Source organism: Moschus berezovskii, chromosome 3 (genome assembly GCF_049115385.1).
Source record: "Moschus berezovskii isolate FMDL1 chromosome 3, NW_MosBer_1.0, whole genome shotgun sequence".
Lineage (NCBI taxonomy): Eukaryota > Metazoa > Chordata > Mammalia > Artiodactyla > Moschidae > Moschus > Moschus berezovskii.
Window position 1 is genome coordinate 11,152,720 of NC_142462.1, and position 19,543 is coordinate 11,172,262.

General features: G+C 47.3%; 1 protein-coding gene across 6 annotated transcripts in view; it reads left to right on the plus strand.

Moving 5' to 3' along the window:
- DDC (dopa decarboxylase) overlaps window positions 1–19,543 on the plus strand; it is a 99,253-nt gene that overhangs the window by 48,710 nt on the left and 31,000 nt on the right. For all 6 annotated transcript variants that reach the window (XM_088833099.1, XM_088833092.1, XM_088833112.1 and 3 more), the window contains 3 exons: window positions 2,071–2,137; window positions 9,135–9,229; window positions 14,006–14,073. In XM_088833099.1, coding sequence (XP_088689225.1) covers window positions 2,071–2,137; window positions 9,135–9,229; window positions 14,006–14,073 — 230 coding nt within the window. The remainder of the gene's footprint in view (window positions 1–2,070; window positions 2,138–9,134; window positions 9,230–14,005; window positions 14,074–19,543) is intronic.

The following is a 19,543-nucleotide window of genomic DNA, read 5'->3' on the forward strand; positions in this document are numbered from 1 at the left end:
GATCTCTTCTCGGTCTGGTCCTGACTGCCCTTGCACCCCACGCTGAGTGTCTCACTTAAGCTAACAGTAAAGTAGGGGGTCCTGAAGACATCCAAATCAGGAGGGTCCTGACGACTGAATATAATGTCTGCAAAGCTGAGACATGTTCTCAGCTGAAGCCGCTCCCAGGACTGGGCAGCATTTTCTTGATTTTACAAAATGCTCCACGGCAGAATGAAAATATCAATACTAACGTAACAATCTTAGAATAAAAGGTGTAATATTAACCAAATCTCATCATAAGAGACAAACAGTACTAATATTTGGTGAAATTATTCTAGACTCACTGCCATATACACATTAATAGAAAGTAATTTTAACAAGAGGATATTCAGGTTGCATTTTAAAAACAGTATGGCATTTATTTCCATTAGGATTTAACTGAGGAAAATGAGATGAAATGAAAGGAATTCCTGGATGTCAGAAGTGTCATTCCTAAGAGACTCTTAAAGTTGAGAAAATAATTTGCAAGTGATATTAAGATGGTTGAATCATCCTGTGTTTTTTATTTAAACCTACACAAGCTTTATGACATAGACAAATCATTTTATGGGTCTCGTGTTCTACCTACCAAACCAGGACCCTTAGACAAAGCGTTTTAATATTCGGTTATATTTCTGGAAGGAATTGCAAACTCCAGAGGAAAATGGCTCGCTCACTCAGATTCCCACTCATTGACTCATCTGGTCAGGATTAAGCAGGCTTGGAGAATGGCTGGTGCTTGGACTGGGGTGGGGAGGGGTGTGAGGGGTGGGCACAGAGGTGGGAGGAGAGGGACTGAGAAGCCCTGGGAAAGGCCACAGCTGCAGGTCTACACTCGCGGACCTTAGGCTCCGGGCATATCCTGGTCCAGTGCATTTGTGCTGTAAATGAGCAAACACCCAGCAGGTGCCCACAGAGCTGGACCTCCGGTCTGGCCTGTTTGTCCCACGTGCTTGGCTTCAATGTCTGTGTATCCATCTTGCCTTTTCATTTTCTGTGTTGCTGGTAACTGGATATCTCAGGAAGCTTGCTGACCCTGGAGGTCTAGCCAGCTCCTAGGGACCTGAAAGGAAAGTGCCCCTTTCCTAAGCAAACCAGCACTCTCAGAGCCCACACACCTTGCCACATCCCCTACGGGGCTCTCAAACTCCAGGCCACTATTCTCCCGCCCTGATCCCCCAGAGCCAGGGACCAGACAACCAGAGCAGCTTTTGCGGCCACAGCCCATTGCAGTAATCTGAAATAACTCAGGCTTGTCAGTATTAAGCCTGCCTCTCCTGTTCCTTTCTGCTGGAACCTGGAGTTCGTGCCCACCCTTTCCCCTCTCCGTCCCTTCCTCTACCTCCCGATCAACACTGGTGCTTCCCGTGTGGCCCTGCAAGGCACGGCATGCCCTCTCCCTATGGGTATCACAAGCTCTCTGTTCAGTGGCGATAGCCTCCCACACTGTTGGCCTGCCCTGACCTGAATAACAAAGCATCGCTCTCTCCAGCAGGTGACTACGTGAGGTGAGCCATCCCAGGGCAGCGCCCCACACCTCCCTGGTCAGACCGCTTTGACTTGGAGACACATTCGGTTTTCAGATCAAACACAGGTGGTCGTAGGTGAAATGCAACCAGGGAGGCCTCCAGCCCGGTTCTCAAGTTTACTAGCTTTGTTTTTCTGATCCTTCCATCTCTATTCTCAGGGCACAGATAATTGCTGGAGGCTCCATAAAGGCTACACAGATTGAATGAAATTTCAGTCTTGTCACACTGAAAGAGAAATTTCTTTATTTAGACAGCACCCGCCATCATAGATCAATTAGGCTCTTTGGTTTTGAAAACATCAGATGCTTTTTGATCGTTTGGAGGGTGTTTGCATGCAGTGAATGTTTCAGCACCCAATCTGTGCCAGCAAAGTGTGAATTCCTAGCAATACGAACAAATAAGATGCAGACCCTGGTCTCAAGAGCTTTGTGGGTTGCCAGGGCTGGACCTGGGGCCGTGGCTGTGTGTGTGGAGGTTACAGCAGGGACTGAACAAAGGACATTTTCTTCTTACCCTCCAGGTGGTGGCTACACTGGGGACCACGTCCTGCTGCTCCTTTGACAACCTCTTAGAAGTGGGACCCATCTGTAAGTATCTGATTAAATTTTATTTGGAAAAAATTTTCCTGATATCCAAAGACTTTAGTGAACTGCCTCTGTGGGCTCTCCTTCATAATATTAACTTAATATTATATTATACCATTATGTAATAACATATTATAACATAATATATTATAATAATATATAACTGACTCATTGGAAAAGACCCTGATGCTGGGAAAGATTGAAGGTTGGAGGAGAAGGGTACGACAGAGGATGAGATGGTTGGATGGCATCATCGATTCAATGGACATGAGTTTGAGCAAGTTCTGGGAGTTGGTGATGGACAGGGAGGCCTGGCGTGCTGCAGTCCATGGGGTTGCAAATAGTCAGACATGACTGAGCGACTGAACTGACTGACTGATAATATATTACATAAATGTAACATCATTATATAGGAATATGCCATATTATAATATAATATTAACATCATGAAACTTATTGTGGGATAGTCTGCCAAACTCTTCCCATATTTACAGTGACACAAATCTCCTTAAGCTTGAACTCCAAAAACTCAGAATTTGGGCTAATTGGACACCAGTTAACCTTAGCTGTACCAACACAGTGTTAGCAAGTAAAATGCAACAGTGATATCAGATCGCAAAGGCTGTGTTGTCCCGTTGAAGAGAACCAACTGTGCAGATTCTCAGAGGGTTGTGTGTGGGACGGCAGGAGAATTTCCTGTCCTTGGAGTAAGTCTTCCAGCATCTTTTTTTTTTTTTGGCCTTCTTGGAATTCCTGAATATAGGTAAACAAGTAAAACAATTAAGCAAATCAATTAAAATCAGCAACAACAACAAAAACTAGATTCCTCCCAAGAAGAAAGTGAGCTTTGTGTGTTTACTGGGAGCCTCCTTGGAGGAGGGCATGGCAACCCACTCCAGTGTTCTTGCCTGGAGAATCCCGTGGACAGAGGAGCTTGGTGGGCTACAGTCCAAGGGGTCACAAAGAATCGGACGTGACTGAGCGTCTAACAGTTCACTTAACTTCCCTCCTCCCTCAGTGGAGCGTTGAGGTTTTCTTAGACAGAATTCAGAGAACTCAAAGGTGAGCAGGGAATAAGTGGCTTGGACCTGAGGCTCTTGGAACGCAGCAGGGCTTTCTGTTGCTGAAAGGCCTCTCCTCAGGCAAGGGCCTGGCTTATGAGCATCCTCTCTGTCCTCGGGGCAGGAGAACCAGCTCCTTAGCTGCAGGCAGAGCTGCTGCCCAGGGCGGGGGGAGGCAGGTGACAGGAACCCCCTGGAGGGTCTAGATGTTTTCTGGCCACGCTGTGGCTTGTGCCAGGCATCCAGCTGGCTGCTGGGCCTGACTCACTGCCCATTTGTGGAACTCCAGGGAGTTCTCAGGTCTCCTCACCTGGGCCCACCTGTGGACCATGCTCAGGGGATGCAGGAGTGGACCATCTCCCCCACCATGAGCGATGGCTGGGTGGCATGTGTCGAGCTGGCCACAGTCACAGCAGCCGCACTGCAGCCCAGGAGCCCTTGTGGCTTCAGTTCTGAGTTCTGTCCCGCCTGCAAAGTGCAGTCAGAAGCACTTGTTGTTGTGAAATGATGGGATTCTGAGTGACTGAGTTAACACGCAGAGAGGGCACGAGGCAGGAGGGTTGGGGGAGCCCTTGGGGTTCAGGAGATGTGGAGCTGTTGGCTGGCCCACCAAGTGGCCGCAGGCATTCCTGGCCTGTCCCCATGGGCTCCAGTGCCCCAGCGGTGATTATGGCAGATGGCTGTCCTGCCCGCGGGCTGGAGTCAGAGGCACAAGGCCAGGGCTGGGGGCCAGGGAGGGGGGACAAGCTGGCTGTGGCCGTAGGCGTGGCTTCACGAGCTGTAAACGCTGATCCTGGGCCCAGGCGCTGGGCCACTGGCTTCAGATGTCAGGCTGGGAACTGGACGTCCTGGCCCCTGGCCAGCTGACGGCAGTCCACGGCTATCAGATTAGAGGGCTGAGAGCCCCACAGGGCACGGCCCACAGGACCCTGCCCTCCAGCACTGGCTGCTCTCCTGTTCTGGGGCTCCCGTGGCTCCCAGGGCTGGGGGCTGTGGGAAGAGCTGGATCATTCAGGGGCTTTTGGTGCCAAAAGTAGAGGGTGTTCCCAGGGGGCCGAGGGATCCAGTGAGCACAACTGCCCTCCACTCACTGCCCAGGCTTATCCACGAGGGCAGTTAGGACAACTCAGTTTATTATTGGCAAGGCTCTTCGTAACCACGGGTGGTGTCTTCACAGTGAAAGAGCACCTTTTACCTGCTTGCCCTCCTCTGAGTGTCAGTTTCTTGCTTGTCAGCAAATATGTAGCATTCTTCAACTTTGGACAAGACCAGGTCAACTGTGTTCTATGGTGCTATCACAGGAAACCGTTAAAATAATTCCCACTAGTTTTCTTGACCAGTATTTGACCAAGAGGCGCATCAGAAACTGGTTTAGAAACAGTTTTTCCTAAAACTGCTGCTTTAGGAAAGATGCTTTTTAAAAAGCATTCTTTATTACTTATGTATGTGTTTGGCTACTCCGAGTCTACATCACATGGGATCTTCAGTCCCCGGTGAGGCATGTGGGGTCTTTGGTTTCAGAATACACGCTCTTTTTTAAAGTTGACGGTTTCTCTGTGGCCGCACTGTTCTTCGCTGCTGTGCGCGGGCCTTCTCCAGTTGCTGCCAGCAGTCGCTGTGCAGGTGCTTCCCCTGGCGGGGGCTTCTCGTTGTAGAGCACAGGCTCTAGGGGCCTTGGGCCTCAGCAGCTGCGGCCCACGGGCTTACTTGTTCCACAGCATGTGGGATCTTCCTGGACCAGGGGTTGAACCCATGTTCCCTGCATTGGCAGGTGGATTCTCAACCACTGGATGGTCAGGGAAGTCCCGTGTGAACTCTCTATTTACAGCATGTGGGATCTAGTTCCCTGACCAGGGATAGTCCCCTGCATTGGGAGTGCAGTCTTAGGCACTGGATCACTAGGGAAGTCCCAAGAAAGACACTTTCTGTTTAGTTTCTTTTGAAACAATTTGCCAGTTAGACTGTTTGAGTTGGTCAGCTTGGAGTGATCAGTGGAAATTCCTGGCAGATTTTATTGAGAAAAGGATAAGAAACAGAAAGTAGAGAGTTGAAGGCAGAAGGTATGAAGGTGGGAAGCTGGGGCGGAGGTCCCGGGGAGGGAGGGCGGGGATACAGGGCAGGCGGGATGGAATGGCTGGTGAGCATGCAGCAGACAGTTCCAGAGGTCTACCGCTTCTGTCCATGGGGCCAGGGAAGCCTTTCAAGGAAACATGCAGGCAGCGGGGGCTGGAGAGGGGCAGAGGCTGCCTCCTCCCTTGTGGATGGAGCAGAAAGCTCCCTGTCCAGGCAGTCTCACCTGGGTGCTGGGTTGGCCTGGTCCTGGGGCGTGCAACTCCTGTGTTCCAAACATGGGGTCTCCGGGACCCCTGACTCCTACAGATACCCTCAGTACTGGAAGAGGCTGGAAGGCAGGTTGTGCTGTCAGATAATCACATATGAGACTCAGGATGTGGCCCTTGGCTGTTCCTTTCCTCATGGAGAGAGGAGAACCTTATGGGGAATCCACTCAGCAAGGGTATCTGGAAGTTCCTTCTGCGGGAGTTTATGATAAGTCTTTTACTTTTTCAATTGAAATATTTATTGAGATAATGATAGAGCCACATGCATCTGGTCCAATCATTTCATCACATATAGAAATGGATAAAGTGGGAACAGCGACAGATTTTATTTTCTTGGGCTCCAAAATCACTGTGGATGGTGACTGCAGCCATGAAATTAAAAGATGCTTGTTCCTTGGAGGGAAAGCTATGACAAACCTAGACAAACAGAAAGCAGAGATATCACTTTGCCAACAAAGGTCCATCTAGCCAAAGCTGTGGCTTTACCAGTAGTTATCTATGGATGTGAGAGCTGGACCATAAAAAAGGCTGAGTGCTGAAGAATTGACGCTTTTGAATTGTGTTGTTGGAGAAGACTCTTGAGAGTTCCTTGGACTGCAAGGAGGTCCAACCAGTCAATCCTAAAGGAAATCAACCCTGAGTATTGATTGGAAGGACTGTTGCTGAAGTTGAAGCTCCAATACTTTGGCCACCTGATGTGAAGAGTCAACTTGTTGGAAAAGACCCTGATGCTTAGAAAGATTGAGGGCAAGAGGAGAAGGGGATGACAGAAGATGAGGTGGTTGGATGGCATCACCGACTCGATGGACATGGGTTTGAGCAAACTCCAGGAGTTGGTGATGGACAAGGAGGCCTGGCATGCTGCAGTCCATGGGATCACAAAGAATCAGACATGACTTAGCAAATGAACAACAGAGCCACATGCAGTTATCAGAAATAATAGACAGCCTCTGTGTTCTTTTCCCAGTTTGTTCTGATGGTAACATTTTGCAAAACTGCAATACATGTCACAACCAGAAAATTGGCATAGTGCAATCTAGGAGGTGATTGTATTCAGATTTCCCCAATTATATTTGTCCTCATTTGTGTGTGTGTGTGGGGCAGTGTTTATTAAGCCTGGGACAATTTTATCATCACTGGTGTAGGTTTATGTATCTGCCACCACAGTCAAGGTACTGAATGGTTCCATTACCACGAGAATCCCTTGTCGTTTATGATTTTTAGGCCAAGTTTACGGTTGGAGGGAAGCCAGTCCCCCAGAGCTGCCCTTGGTCCTGACACCATTTCCTAGGTCAGGGTTTCCAAAAACCTCCCTCAGGTTTGTGGGTTTGACACTCCACACCTGGGAGCAGAGAGAAGGAGGCCAGGGCAGACTGGGGCGTGGTCCAGCCTGGGGGCTTCTGGTCGTCCTCGCCTGTGAGGTCCCCCCAGTCCCACAGAAGGACAGTAGGCACAGGGTGGGACCCTCCCTGCCAGGGATGCTCGCTCAGCCTGTGGTGTCAGTCAGGGAGTGTCCCTGGGCTGTCACACGCTGGCCGGGAGGCTGTCTGCATTTCCTGGCCCCTCCAGGAGATCCAGTGAATACCTCTAGTTCCCAGTCCTCCAGGACTCAGAACTGATATGAAATGACCCAAAGCCCCAATTGCAAACCCTGCTGCTACACTGTCTGGGGGATGAGTCCTAGCAGACACAGCCTTCCCCTCCCCAGAGCCAAGGGCAAAGGCCAGAGCTCCTTGGGGTGAGGCTAGTTCTCTCTGCAGCCTTCTTTCTGGAGGCCACCTTTCCATTGGAGGCCCCTCTGCCTTTCCCCACCCACTGCTCCCTCTGAGATCTCCTGTACCCTCTGCAGTGATACAGCCTTGGGTGCTGGCATCATTCCAGCCCCCTCCTTGGGGTCTGAGGTCAGATCTCCTCTTCTTGTCTTCCCAGGCGAGGCCCAGCTAAGGAAAGGGATTGTGGTTTTAGGGCTGAGGTGTCCCCAGAACTCCATCCCCTTCCTCCTGCCCTCATGGCTGTATTCCTTCCTGCCTTGTCTGCTTGAGCTGAGCACAGACCCTGGCATCTGTCAGACTCTACCCAAGTGCTTGTAACAGAAAATGCAGTTCTCTGACAGCGGCCTCCTCGGCCCCACGGAGAACCCAAACTTTCCCTGAGATTTTGTGTCCATCCTGTACGCATGTCTGAAGCTTCTCCCTCCCTCAGTAGAGCTGAGCTATAGCAGTGACAGATGACAACATTGCTGCAGTGGTGCTGGCCATTGTATCCTTTCCTGATCCCATTTCTCCTAAGGCTTCATGCCCTTTCTGGCACACAGTCACATCTGTGGGGGGCTCTGAGGGCACCCGGGGGCAGGCATTTTAGGCCTCGCCCAGTGTGACCCTCTGTGTTAATTATCCTTGTCCCAGGACACATTTGATCTTAATCCAGCTGAGGGCTTTCGTTCCTTCCATCCTGAAGATCAGACTGAATCATGGCTTTGAAATGTCTCTTCCATCTTTTATTGCAGAATTCAGAACTGCTCCTCACTCCTCATAGCCTTGTATGTGCTGAACCAGCATCATGCAGGCAAAAGTGAACTGTGAATCTATTCACCTGCACGGATGCATTGGAAATTCCTGACTGGCCCCTGCAAGGGTGCCCTGATCCAGGCCTCCTGGGGCAGCATCTGCCCCCATAAGGGAAGGAGCCCACCCCTTGATCTAGACCCACCACCTCTCCTGCTTGCGTATTTCACAGCCATGGGAAGCACCCAGCGCTGAGGCTGGGAATAATCACAGTGATCATGTTGTTCCTCACTGAGTCTGTCCTAGTGTTATGATGGGTACAGTATGAGTGCCATCTGGTTTATCCCCCAGGGTCTGAGTGCTGCTTTATCTCCATTTGCTGAGAGCAGAGCGAGCTTGCGGCATGGCAGTAAGGCCACACGGCAGCTGGGCACTGGAGGGAGGGGTTTGAACCCAGATGCACCCGAATCAAGGGAGCACGTTCAGACAGGACTCTCTCCCAGCTCAATGCTAGAAGGTTCCTGTCCTGTGAGGCCCTTCTAGTGTGGCTGGAACACAAAATTCACACTCATGAAAGGAGCTGAGACGATTCAGGAGGCATAAAATAGGTGCCTGAACTTCCTGTGGGGATGGAGGGGGCAGAGAGACCAGTGGGGACTGTGGGTGGTCCCAACCTCAAGAGCTGCTTGTGGGAAGGGCTTCAGGGCCCAGAGAACTGGAAAGAGAGTTGGCAGTGAGCGAGGCGGGGAGAGCAGAGCAGAGTGCAAACCTGGAGAGGGTGTGGACAGCGGGATGGGAGTGGGGTGTGCTGGCCTCATGGAGCTCTGCTGGGCCTGAGGGTCAGCCCCGAGAGTCCAGGCGCTCCCCTTGCCTCCATGCCTGAGCTGCGTACTGGCCCTGTGCCCAGTGCTGTCGGGCCAGCAACAGCGAAGGGCTGCTGCCTCAGCATCACCGCCTGTCAGGGATGCAGCCGTCAGACCAACAAACGCTATCGACAGACGATGTTCAAAAGGTGCCGGGATGGGACAGGTGCTTGACTCCTGTCCAAGGATGGGGACATCCCTCCAAGAACTCACAGGTCATTTCTGGGCTTCAGGTCACGAGGAGGGCGTGTGGCTGCACGTGGACGCTGCCTACGCGGGCAGTGCCTTCATCTGCCCCGAGTTCAGGCACCTGCTGAACGGCGTGGAGGTGAGTGTGCTCTTCAGCAAGATCACTTTTATTTATTTACTTATTAAAATTTTTATTGGAGGGTAGTTGCTTTACACTTGTGTTAGTTTCTATCGTACAGCAAAGTGAATCAGTTATACATACTCGGTGCTCTGTGATGAGCTCACTGGGCAGGAAATCAAGACCATTTTTAAAAGGTATACTGTGATCAGTGATTTGTCTTAAAAGTATGTGATACTTTTATTTTTCACTACTGTGGTTCGTTTCTGCAAGTGATTTCCATACCCATTTCTGTAATGATTAGAAGTTACACCTCTTTGTGTCTGGGGGTGAGAACCTTCCTGGTTCCAGAACCTGTCTTCTCAAAGAAGACACACCTAATGTTTATGCTATTTCTCACTCTGAAGATCCTGTCATGATAGGATAGAGCTGTCATGATAGGATAGATTTTTAGTTCATAAATGATGGGGAATATTTAGGAAGAAAATAAAATCTTAATGCATTTCAGATCCATGGGTCATTTTTAAACACCAGCCCACCATTCCATTCAATCGAAGTCAGTGTCACAGTCGTGTTCTGATCATGTGACTGAGCATGATGTTCACATTCATAGAGATGGAATGAGCGGCCATCGGTGCACTTAAATGTCCCATACATGCTCAGAACTTGGAATATACAGCATGTAATGCCTCTTAAAACATCTGATTCTTTTGAGAAACAGCTATCAAAATGGTTGACCGATGCTCTGCTTCTCCAGGGTGCAGACTTAACACACAATGATCTTAGGGACAGGTCCCAATAAATTATTCCAGACCCAAGCAGGTTTTCACTGTCAGCAGCTCACAGGGCAGGAGGTTCCTTCTTGCCAGGGACTCAGATGTACATGCAGTGAAGGGCCCAGAGAAGCAGGCGTTGTCAGTAATGACTTCATGCTCAGAGGCAGGGGTTTCTTGAGACCATGGCCTCATGTGGTGCAGGAATCAAGGCTGTTGTCTTGGGATTGAATGGCTGGTTTGCATCCTGGCTTTGCGCCAAGACCAGCCATGTCCCCATGGGCAGGCTAGTAACCTCTCCACACCTCACAAAATGGATTTCATAATCAAGCCTCCTTTGAGGGGTTATTATAAAAATCAGAAGCGTTAATCATTTTAAAGGGCTGAGAAGCAGCACCCACACACAGCAAGCTGCGCACACAGTACATGCTGCTCTCATTTCCCACCCTCATCTGGAGAGACTGTCCCTCCAAGCCTCTCTCTGATCTGTGGTCTGCTGCCAATCAATTTTCTAATGACTGATTTGAATTCTCATAACGCCATAATGCTAGAAAAGTAGGTATCAGTGGCATATAATACAAAGTTCTCATCTTTGAAATGAGTAATCCTTTTGTCACTAATGAATGAAGATGCATTCTGGTTTATGCCTCCATCACATCCACCCATTCACTCATTCACTCAGTAATTACTTATTGATCTCTGAATGTGTGCAAGGCTTAGGTCAATCCTCGGGGGTGCATGGAGGCCTCTGGAGATCTTGGGGAGGGGTGAAAGTACATGAGAAGTTCTGGTAACAGGGTGCTCACACTAACTCCTGTACTTCATGGCTGATAGTTAGTTAGGTGAGTGTTTGGTGCTGGGAAATGAGGAAGAACTCTCTCCTCCATGTAAATATGTTTTGTTGTGGTCCTGTGTGTGATGATGCACATCACTGAGAATGTCTCCCTCCCCTGGGACTCAGGAGACCAAGGGCAAAGCCTCCATCAGGATGCATGTGCCCCTCCTAAGGCCTGGTCTTTTCTCAGTGTCTAGTGTAGAATTTCATGATCTGTTCCCTCTACACTCTTCTCTTCCCTAAGAACCAACAACTCAAAGTTTCGCTTTCACGAGGTGGTGTCTAATTGTCAGACCACCGCAGTGGTGGGGCAGTACTCCACCCGTCTCTCTGCAGTGAGTTCCTATCAGTATCAGATAGGGTTTCATACCCAACAACGAGTAACGCCATCCAGCCTCGTATGGTCCCTGGGCTGGAAGGGCTGGCTGCTCAGCTGGCAGATAAGCGACTGTAATATCCTGTCTACCCGGCACAGCCCTGCTGATAAGCGCCTTCCTCTCCATCAGCAGGAAGAAACATCTCTGTGGGTAATGAAAGACAGAGAGATCAGCCCCAGGAGGGAACTAATGAAATTCCTAGCAAACAAAGCCCCTCTTTCACCTTTTGTTTCTCATTATCAACAAATGAAACTTGTTGTCATTTCCTGCCTCTTTCTCAACTTTGCTTTTTCTTGGAACCTGGAGGGAAATGAATCTGCTCCCTAGAGTGGGTGGAGGGGTGAGGTGGCCATCAGCAGATCTAGTGTCTGCCCTCCGGCCCCTCCCGGCCCCTTGTGTTCTCCCGCCTCCTCCTGTTCCTCCCTCGTCAGGGTGGAGGAGAGGTGTCCCAAAGCCTCGGGGAGACTTTGAAGCTTCCCCCCAGGAGAGTCCTCCCAGCTGGGGTCTCAGCACGGCCACTGTCATCATCCGCTTCGGTTACAGACGCAGGCACATGGCCTCAGGTGGACTCAGGTCCTGTTCCTCAGCCAGAGGACGAGCCAAGAGAGACCACAGACTGCCCTGGTCAGTCTTGGTGGTTGAGTCTCTCCTGCTTGTCCTACTGGAAAACAGGTCAACACTTGAACTTGACGAGTGACCCTAGAGCCAGGTGTTGGCAGTTGTTACCACTGGTGTCCAGAGACCCTCTCACTGTTTTGAGTATAGTGAATGTGGATGGTGTCTTTGTAACGAAGAAGAAAATATGGTTGTTGCTCTAGTACATCCATATTGGTAAAAGAACCATGAAAAATGGGCTGATCCTGATTGCTGTGTATTAGTTACCATATTTTCATTTCCCATTGTTGATCATGGTACGTATACTCTGAGAACTTTGCTACTTCATAAAGTTTGGGAGACATGCATAAAGTATTTTCTAAGCTGAATCAGTCCAATTTTCTGCCATAGCACCTGTGAATTAAAATTCCGATTGTCAAATAGTCTAGTAGTTTGAAGTGTGGATAAATTTTATGTGACTTCGGACTATGCAAAATTGAAAGTACACAACATAAAATAGGAATAACATCTCATTTTATGTGGAAAAGTAGAACTATGACTTTCCTCAAAAATGAATTGGGATTCACCAGTGTTAAAGCAGGAGAGCCCACTGAACTATAAAATATGTTTGTGTTGCTTCTTGGGCGTGGGCATCCTCAGTGGTGATAGAAATGTCCCATGACCTTTCATATGCTTTGAGATTCTGCATGTTTTGTATTATCCAAGGTCCCTGAAATGTATCCCTTGATCCAAATGTGATAGCCCTACATCAAGTTAGGATTAACACATTTATTTTTGGATATATTTTTAGGAAGGCCTTAGATATTATCGAATTCCAATCCCTCACATAGATTCCCATAGAAGAATGCTGCTGCTACATCAGTAAATAAAGGGTGTTGCAGCCATCCAGCCATCTCACAGCCGCCCCTGAAAGTGAGCCTTCTGGGGACTCAGGATAGGAATGCCCAGGACTGGCCCCAGGTAGCTGAGAAGCCCATCAAGGTAACGATTTCAGTGAGCCCAGACTCATGCATCTTTCCACACAAAGAAAAGCCCTAAATTCCTTAACTTGACATGTTTGGTTTCCTTGGCCTGTGTGATAAATCACTTCAGTTGTGTCCAACTCTTTGCGACCCTACAGACTGTTGCCTGCCAGGCTCCTCTGTCCATGGGATTCTCCAGGCAAGAATACTGGAGTGGGTGGCCATGCCCTCTTCCAGGAGACCTTCCTGACCCAGGGATCAAACCCTCGTCTCCTGTGGCTCCTGAATCACAGGCAGATCCTTTAATTGACAGTAATGTTTTGATGTTCCAACTACCTGATCTTTATTGCAAAAACCCCTGTATAGCTTGGCCTCCCCCTTCCCTCTTCAGGGCAGTCCCTTGCAGTGACCTGAGATGCTGTCTTCTGGGCTTGGAGTCCTGGGAAAGTCCATCAAATAAAGCATAACTCTAAGCTTTTAGGTTGTGCTTTCTTTTCAGCCGACAACCTGGTACCTTTTATGCCCAGTGGACCACAGTCTCGCTCTGGTTCTGTGGGTGCCCCCTGCAGGGTGCCCCCAAGGAACATCCCTACCAGTTCCGCGAGCCCCTCCCCTCCCCTCTATGAGGGGAGCCTGGTTTAGGGCTGCCTGTGACGTCATTATATAAGCCCGGCCCAGTGACTGCTCTCTCACTAGTTCTCTGGACTTGACCAGAGCTGCTCGAGATCACAGCCACTTTTTCCATCACATGGCTCCCCGACCTGTATGGCCCTACAACCACAGAGCAGTTATAGGATTTGCACCAGATGGTTTCTGCATCACCCTCAGGACCTGTGCTGAGGCATTCATGGCTGTTATCTCAATGACTTTTCCACAAAGCAGGACTCCCATCCAGGCACACGGAGAAGCAGTTGTGCCCAGATGCCAACTCAGATTCTCTGGCTCCAAAGCTCTTTTCCTCCCTTTGTGCTTCAGACCGGAATCAGATATATTAGCTTCATGTTTCATGAGATAGGATTTGAAATGGATGAAATGAGGCTCAGGAAGGTGGGATAGCTGCCCAAGTGCCCATGAACCCCAGACCCCACTGTTTCACCTGATTCCCATTCTGGCTGACTGGTCAGACTATTTTTACTTGAGAATACAAACTGTTAATTGCTATGCATGAAGTCTTGTTTTTAGCTAAGCATTAATAATTGAAGTGTTTTCTTTTTGTTGTTTTTATTCCTTGGCAGTTTGCAGATTCATTTAACTTTAATCCCCACAAATGGCTGTTGGTGAATTTTGACTGCTCTGCCATGTGGTAAGTTTTCTTGTTCACTAGATGTCAATTACCCTGCAATTACCCTGCTTCTTAGACAAGCTTATATGAAAGAAACCTGGCAGGTGAAGTAACATTGATGGGGAAACACATAAAACACTACCTGCCTGCATTTCTGCACAATGGATAGAGATCTTACCAAATCTTACCCTGTTGTATGCTGTCGTTTAGAACATATTGGTACAAGAGAAGTTTAACAGAGAAAATATCTGATCTAATTTACCTAGTATTAACAACAACAACAAAAAAACAATACAAATTTGTAATTCATTTGCTTCTATGTTTTTATTCTTAAATGTTTAATAAATCTAAGTCTGAATGCTTAAAAGCATTTGCTAAGCAAAAAGAAGAGTAATTCTATTTTCTAAGAACTTCCCTGGAAATTCTTAATAGCCATACCATCAGCACATTGGTTATCTTTAAAGCAAGAAAAAAGAATTCAGAAATTAAAGGGGATGACATTTCACTGCACTGATGTTTAAAGATATAGCGAAGACCAGAGTAGAATGGGATCACCAGAAAGTATTGCTTCTCAGTTTATTAGAGTAAGAAGTTGGTTAATGAATCCTTACATCTAGGAGTTTTGCATGAATTTTGTGCAAAATTGTTTATTGCGTAATTAAGGGAATGGATTTCCACCTTAAAAAGCTGAGGAAAGCGACTGAAGTCAGTTCTCCAAGTCCACCTTAACCATCTGTCTGAAGATAAGCTGCGCTCAGTGCTTTCTTGTTGTTCAGTCACTGAATCATGTCTAACTTTTCGCAAGCCCATGGACTGTGGCCCGCCAGGCTCCTCTGTTCATGGATTTCTAAGGCAAGAATACTGGAGTGCGTTGCCTTTTCCTTCTCCAAAGGATCTTCCCAGTCTGGGAATTGAACCTGCCTCTCCTGCATCGGCAGGCAAATTCTTTACCACTGAGCCACTTTTCAGTTCAGTTCAGTTCAGTCGCTCAGTCGTGTCCGACTCTCCGCGACCCCATGAATCACAGAACGCCAGGCCTCCCTGTCCATCACCAACTCCCAGAGTTCACTCAAACTCATGTCCACAGAGTCGGTGATGCCATCCAGCCATCTCATTCTCTGTCATCCCCTTCTCCTCCCACCCTCAATCCCTCCCAGCATCAGACTCTTTTCCAGTGAGTCAACTCTTCGTATGAGGTGGTCAAAGTATTGGAGTTTCAGCTTTAGCATCAGTCTTTCCAATGAACACCCAGGATTGATCTCCTTTAGAATGGACTGGTTGGATCTCCTTGCAGTCCAAGGGACTCTCAAGAGTCTTCTCCAACACCAAGTTAGGTTATTTATTTGATTTTTCTCCTGTTTCTTGAGGTAGGCTTGTATTGCTATGAACCTTCCCCTTAGCACTGCTTTTACTGAATCCCATAGGTTTTGGGTTGCTGTGTTTTCATCTTTATTCATTTCTATGCATATTTTAATTTATTTTTTTATTTCTTCTGTGATTTGTTGGTTATTCAGTGTGTTGTTTAGCCTCCATATGTCTGTATTTTTAATAGCTTTTTTTCCCCTGTAGTTGACATCTAATCTTACTGCATTGTGATCAGAAAAGATACCTGAGATGATTTCAATGTTTTTATATTTACCAAGGCTAGATTTATGGCCCAGGATGTGATGTATCCTGGAGGAGGTTCTGTGTGCACTTGAGAAAAAGGTGAAATTCATTGTTTTGGGGTGAAAAGTCCTATAGATATCAATTAGGTCTAACTGCTCCATTGTATCATTTAAAGTTTGTGTTTCCTTGTTAATCTTCTGGTTAGTTCATGTATCCATAGGTGTGAGTGTGGTATTAAAGTCTCCCACAATTATTGTGTTATTGTTAATTTCCCCTTTCATACTTGTTAGCATTTGTCTTACGTATTGTGGTGCTCCTATGTTGGGTGCATATATATTTATAAGTGTTATATCTTCTTCTTGGATTGGTCTTTTGATCATTATGTAGTGTCCTTCTTTGTCTCTTTTCACAGCCTTTATTTCAAAGTCTGTTTTATCTGATATGAGTATTGCTTTCTTTTGCTCTCCATTTGCATGAAATATCTTTTTCCAGCCCTTCACTTTCCATCTGTATGTGTCCCTCATTTTGAGGTGGGTCTCTTGTAGACAGCATATATAGGGGTCTTGTTTTTTAATCCATTCAGCTAGTCTTTGTCTTTTGGTTAGGGCATTTAACCCATTTACATTTAAGGTAATTATTGATAAGTATGATCCGGTTGCCATTTACTTTGTTGTTTTGGGTTTGAGTTTATACACCTTTTCTGTGTTTTCTGTCTAGAGAAGATCCTTTAGCATTTTTTGAAGAGCTGGTTTGGTGGTGCCGAATTCTCTCACTTTTTGCTTGTCTGTAAAGCTTTTGATTATTTCTTCATATTTGAATGAGATCCTGGGTACAGTAATCTGGGTTGTAGGTGTTTCTTATTCATCACTTTAAGTATCTCCTGCCATTCCCTTCTGGCCTGAAGAGTTTCTAATGAAAGATCAGCTGTTATCCTTATGGAAATCCCCTTGTGTGTTATTTATTGCTTTTCCATTGCTGCTTTTAATATTTGGTCTTTGTGTTTGATCTTCATTAATTTGATTAATATTTGTCTTTGGGTGTTTTGCCTTGGGTTTATCCTGTTGGGGACTCTCTGGATTTCTTGGACTTGGGTGGCTATTTCCTTCCCCATTTTAGGGAAGTTTTCAACTATTATCTCCTCAAGTATTTTCTAATGGCCTTTCTTTTTGTCTTCCTCTTCTGGAACTCCTATGATTTGAATGTTGGGGCGTTTAACATTGTCCCAGAAGTCTCTGAGGTTTTCCTCATTTCTTTTAATTCTTTTTTCTTTTTTCCTCTCTGCTTCATTTATTTCCGCCATTCTATCTTCCACCTCACTTATCCTATCTTCTGCCTCAGTTATTCTACTGTTGGTTCCCTCCAGAGAGCTTTTGATCTCAGTTATTGCATTATTCATTATTGATTGACTCTTTTTTATTTCTTCTAGGTCCTTGTTAAACTTTTCTTGCATCTTCTCAATCCTTGTCTCCAGACTATTTATCTGTAACTCCATTTGTTTTCAAGATTTTGGATCATCTTTACTATCATTATTCTTAATTCTTTATCAAGTAGACTCCCTATCTCCTCCTCTTTTGTTTGATTTGGTGGGCATTTATCATGTTCCTTTACCTGCTGAAACAGTGTCAGACTTTATTTTTGGGGGCTCCAAAATCACTGCAGATGCTTTTTGCATCCATGAAATTAAAAGACACTTACTCCTTGGAAGGAAAGTTATGACCAACCTAGATAGCATATTAAAAAGCAGAGACATTACTTTGCCAACAAAGGTCCATCTAGTCAAGGCTATGGTTTTTCCAGTGGTCATGTATGGATGTGAGAGTTGGACAGTGAAGAAAGCTGATCACTGAAGAATTGATGCTTTTGAACTGTGGTGTTGGAGAAGAGTCTTGAGAGTCCCTTGGACTGCAAGGAGATCCAACCAGTCCATTCTAAAGGAGATCAGTCCTGGGTGTTCATTGGAAGGACTGATGCTAAAGCTGAAACTCCAAATACTTTGGCCACCTCATGCAAAGAGTTGACTCACTGGAAAAGACTCTGATGCTGGGAGGGATTGGGGGCAGGAGGAGAAGGGGATGACAGAGAATGAAATGGCTGGATGGCATCACCGACTCTATAGATGTGAGTTTGAGTGAACTCCAGGAGTTGGTGATAGACAGGGAGGCCTGGTGTGCTGTGATTCATGGGGTTGCAAAGAGTCAGACACGACTGAGCAACTGAACTGAACGGACTGAACTTACCTGCTGAATATTTCTCTTCCTTTTCATCCTGTTTAGATTGCTGTGTTTGGGGTAGCCTTTCTGTATGCTGAATGTTTATGATTCCTCTTTATTGTGAAGGTTATTTCCTGTCAGTGGGGTTGGACAAGTGGCTTGTCACGGTTTCCTGGTTAGGGAAGCTTGTGTCTGTGTTCTGGCGGGTATAGCTGGATCTCTTCTCTCTGGAGTGCAATGAAGTGTCAAGTAGTGAGTTTTGAGGTATCTGTGGGTTTGATATGACTTTTGGCCACCTGTATTTTTGTGCTAACGGGTATTTTTCTGCATTGTTGGAGAATTAACTTGGTGTGTCTTGCTCTGGAACTTGCTGGCTCTTGGGTGGAGCTTGGTTTCAGTGTAGGTATGGAGGCATTTGCTGAGCTCCTATCAATTAGTGTTCCCTGGAGTCAGGAGTTCTCTCATGTTCTCAAGTTTTGGATTTAAGCCTCCTGCCTCTGACTCTCAGTCTTATTCTTACAATAGCCTCAAGACTTCTCTATCCATATAGCAGAGATGATAAAACATCTAGGTTAATTGTGAAAATATTCTTCCCAGAGACGTTCTTCAGAGTTACATGGAGAAGAGAAGAGGGAGGAGGAGATAGAGGTGGCCAGGAGGAGCAGAGGGGGAATCAAAGGGGAGAGAGCAGGCTAGCCAGTGATCAGTTCCCTGTGTGTTCTCCACAGTCTGGACCCCTCAGAGATGCTCATGGGGTTACACAGAGAAGAGACGAGGGAGGAGGGAGAGAGAGGTGGCCAGGAGGGGAGGACGGGGAGTCAAAAGGGGAGAGAGAGATCCAGCCAGTGATCAGTTCCCTAGGTGTTCTCCACAGCCCAGAACACCCAGAGATTCACAGGGTTACACAGAGAAGAGAAGACATAGGGAGGAGACAGAGGTGACCAGGAGGAGAGGAGCGGGAATCAAAAGGGGCAAGAGCAGGCTAGCCAGTGATCAGTTCCCTGAGTGTTCTCCACAGCCCGGAACACACAGAGAGGTGCACAGAGTCGCACAGAGAAGAGACGAGGGAGGAGGGAGAGAGAGGTGACCTGGGGGAGAAAAGGGAGAGTCAAAAGGGGAGAGAGCAATCAAATCAGTGATCACACCCCTAAGTAAAAATGGCCAACTCCAGTAGTTGCCTGGAGAATTCCATGGACAGAGGAGCCTGGTGGGTTACAGTCCATGGGGTCGGATGCTATTGAGCAACTAACACACAGACACAGATGCTATCTGAAGAAGTGGGTGGGTGGATTGTGGCTCCAGAGTACCCAACTGGCAAGGAGTCAATGTGAGTCCCCATGTGTATCCCAGAGGCCGTTCTGGGAGAAGGGCTGGCCTCAGAGCAAGTTAACTAGCAGCTAAGGGACCCTCAGTGGCCAGTGAGCCATTTGACTGAGAAAAGCCACAAAATCAGCCTGGACAGACCAGCTGATGGCTGATGGGGGTAAGCAACGAGATGACTGCAGATGGTCTTGTGGTAAGCCGTGGTGTTTTACTCATTTCCTGGGTAAAATAATATCAGAAATGGATGTTCAATGAGTCCTGGTAGATACAGCCCCATCAACACACTATTTAGCCGAAGTCAGTGGCCCTGCCAGTGGCCCTGCAAGGGGGACACTGACTTCGCTGCCCCG